A 1793-nucleotide genomic window follows, 5' to 3' on the forward strand; every position below is an offset into this window, starting at 1 on the left:
AAGTTTTAGCTTCAGCTAGTAAACTAGACACCTTTGGGGACACTGTTATCATAAAATAATTTATGCTGAAAGGCTTTCTAGGATCTGTACTCCACTGCCCTCACTCAGACAACCTTCAAAGACCACTCACCTTGCCTGGGACTGTGTCCAACTAAGCTGGACACCAGAGATAAGGTAACACCAACTTTCAGCTCTTCAGGATGAGATGACAACTTGCAAGAATTCAACATTTTGGATTCATACCTTCGAAGCTTAATGCCTACATGTTTCCTTTCACACTAGGTAGAGGTGGGTCAAATGTAGATTTGGAGTGTGGCAATGCAAGCTTGCAAATGTTTTTGAACTGCAAAACAGACCCCTTGCACTCTTCAGAAGGTGGGGGCAAATTTGACTAAGTCCCAACTTTTTCTCTCTTCCAGGAAACCTCTGTCTCCTTTCCAGAATGAAAGACAAGATGCAGAGGCACAACCTCTCAACAGTGTCGGAATTCATTCTCATCGGCCTTTCTGATGCTCCACACATCCGTTTGCTCCTCTTTGTGCTGTTCCTGACCATTTATTTGGCCACCATGGCAGGCAACCTCACAATCCTCCTTACTGTCAGCACAGACACCCAACTGCACAACCCCATGTACTTCTTCCTGGGCAACTTATCCTTGCTGGATATCTTATGTCCTACTATCACCGTGCCCAAGATGCTGGGGGGCCTTGTTGCTTGACAACAAGGGCATTTCCTTCAAGGGCTGCCTCTTCCAGCTCTTTTTCCTCATTCATGTGGTAGGCACAGAGATCTTCCTCTTGGCTGTCATGGCCTACGACCGCTACGTCGCCGTATGCCACCCCCCTGAAGTACCTGAACATCATGAGGATGAAGCTGTGTGCTCACCTGGCCATTGGCACCTGGCTGGTAGGGTTTTTGAACTCCCTCCTGCACACCTCTTTGATTTTTACCCTGCTTTTTTTGTGACTCCAACCAAGTGGACCAATATTACTGTGACATTCCTCCTGTGCTGGGCCTCTCCTGCTCGTCTACTTGGAGCAGGGAACTGGTGATTCTGGCAGTCGCTGGAGTGCTGGGGAGCGGCGCCTTTGTGCTCACTCTCATCTCTTATCTCTACATCCTCCTGGTCATCCTGGCCACGAACTCCTTCCAGAGCAGGCACAAAGCCTTCTCCACCTGTGCTTCTCATCTGACTGTGGTTTGCCTTTTCTATGGGACCACCATCTGCACCTACGTGCGCCCTTCCTCCACCTACTCACCTCAGCGGGATAGGATCGTTTCCATGCTCTATGGAATCCTCACCCCCCTGCTCAACCCCATCATCTACAGCCTGAGGAACAAAGAGCTCAGAAGTGCCCTAAGGAGAGGGATCAGACATCTGAGAACTGCTGTCACAGCACAACAACACCTTGCCCAGTCTCGGGCGTCCTCTGCAGCTCCAGCAGTTGGATAGGAACTGCAGCTTGTGACTGACCTTCTAAAAATTAGATGCTGCAAGCCAAACTCATTTTTTGGGGCTCAAAACTCCTCCTCTGGGCTCCCTTTGCAGTTAGCAGGGAGAACTGTGCACCTCCAGAGGGCCAACTGGATGGCACAGCTTTAGGTCATGGTCACAGCAGGAGAAGACCTCAGTTGGGAAGGTTTTTCTCCCCTGAGCCCAGAGGAAGGTTAGGTGAGAGCACACAGGTGTTGGATGCATATTTTAGAGCCTCAGTGCTGGCGATTGGCACTGGTGCTCTGTCCTCGGGCGCGATTCTCAGCACGGCCAGCAGGGGGGCGCTGTTGGGCTCCGG

The 1793-nt window shown here is 50.8% G+C and overlaps 1 protein-coding gene across 1 annotated transcript; it reads left to right on the plus strand.

Moving 5' to 3' along the window:
- Positions 1 to 360: 360 nt before the first annotated feature.
- LOC113941493 (olfactory receptor 1G1-like) lies at positions 361 to 1453 on the plus strand. Its single transcript, XM_027632648.1, is given in 4 exon segments — positions 361 to 700; positions 702 to 839; positions 841 to 954; positions 956 to 1453. Coding segments are annotated over 4 exon segments (1008 nt in total). The 5' UTR covers positions 361 to 442.
- Positions 1454 to 1793: the final 340 nt, after the last annotated feature.

Source organism: Corapipo altera, unplaced genomic scaffold (assembly GCF_003945725.1).
Source record: "Corapipo altera isolate COAL_440 unplaced genomic scaffold, ASM394572v1 127731, whole genome shotgun sequence".
NCBI lineage: Eukaryota > Metazoa > Chordata > Aves > Passeriformes > Pipridae > Corapipo > Corapipo altera.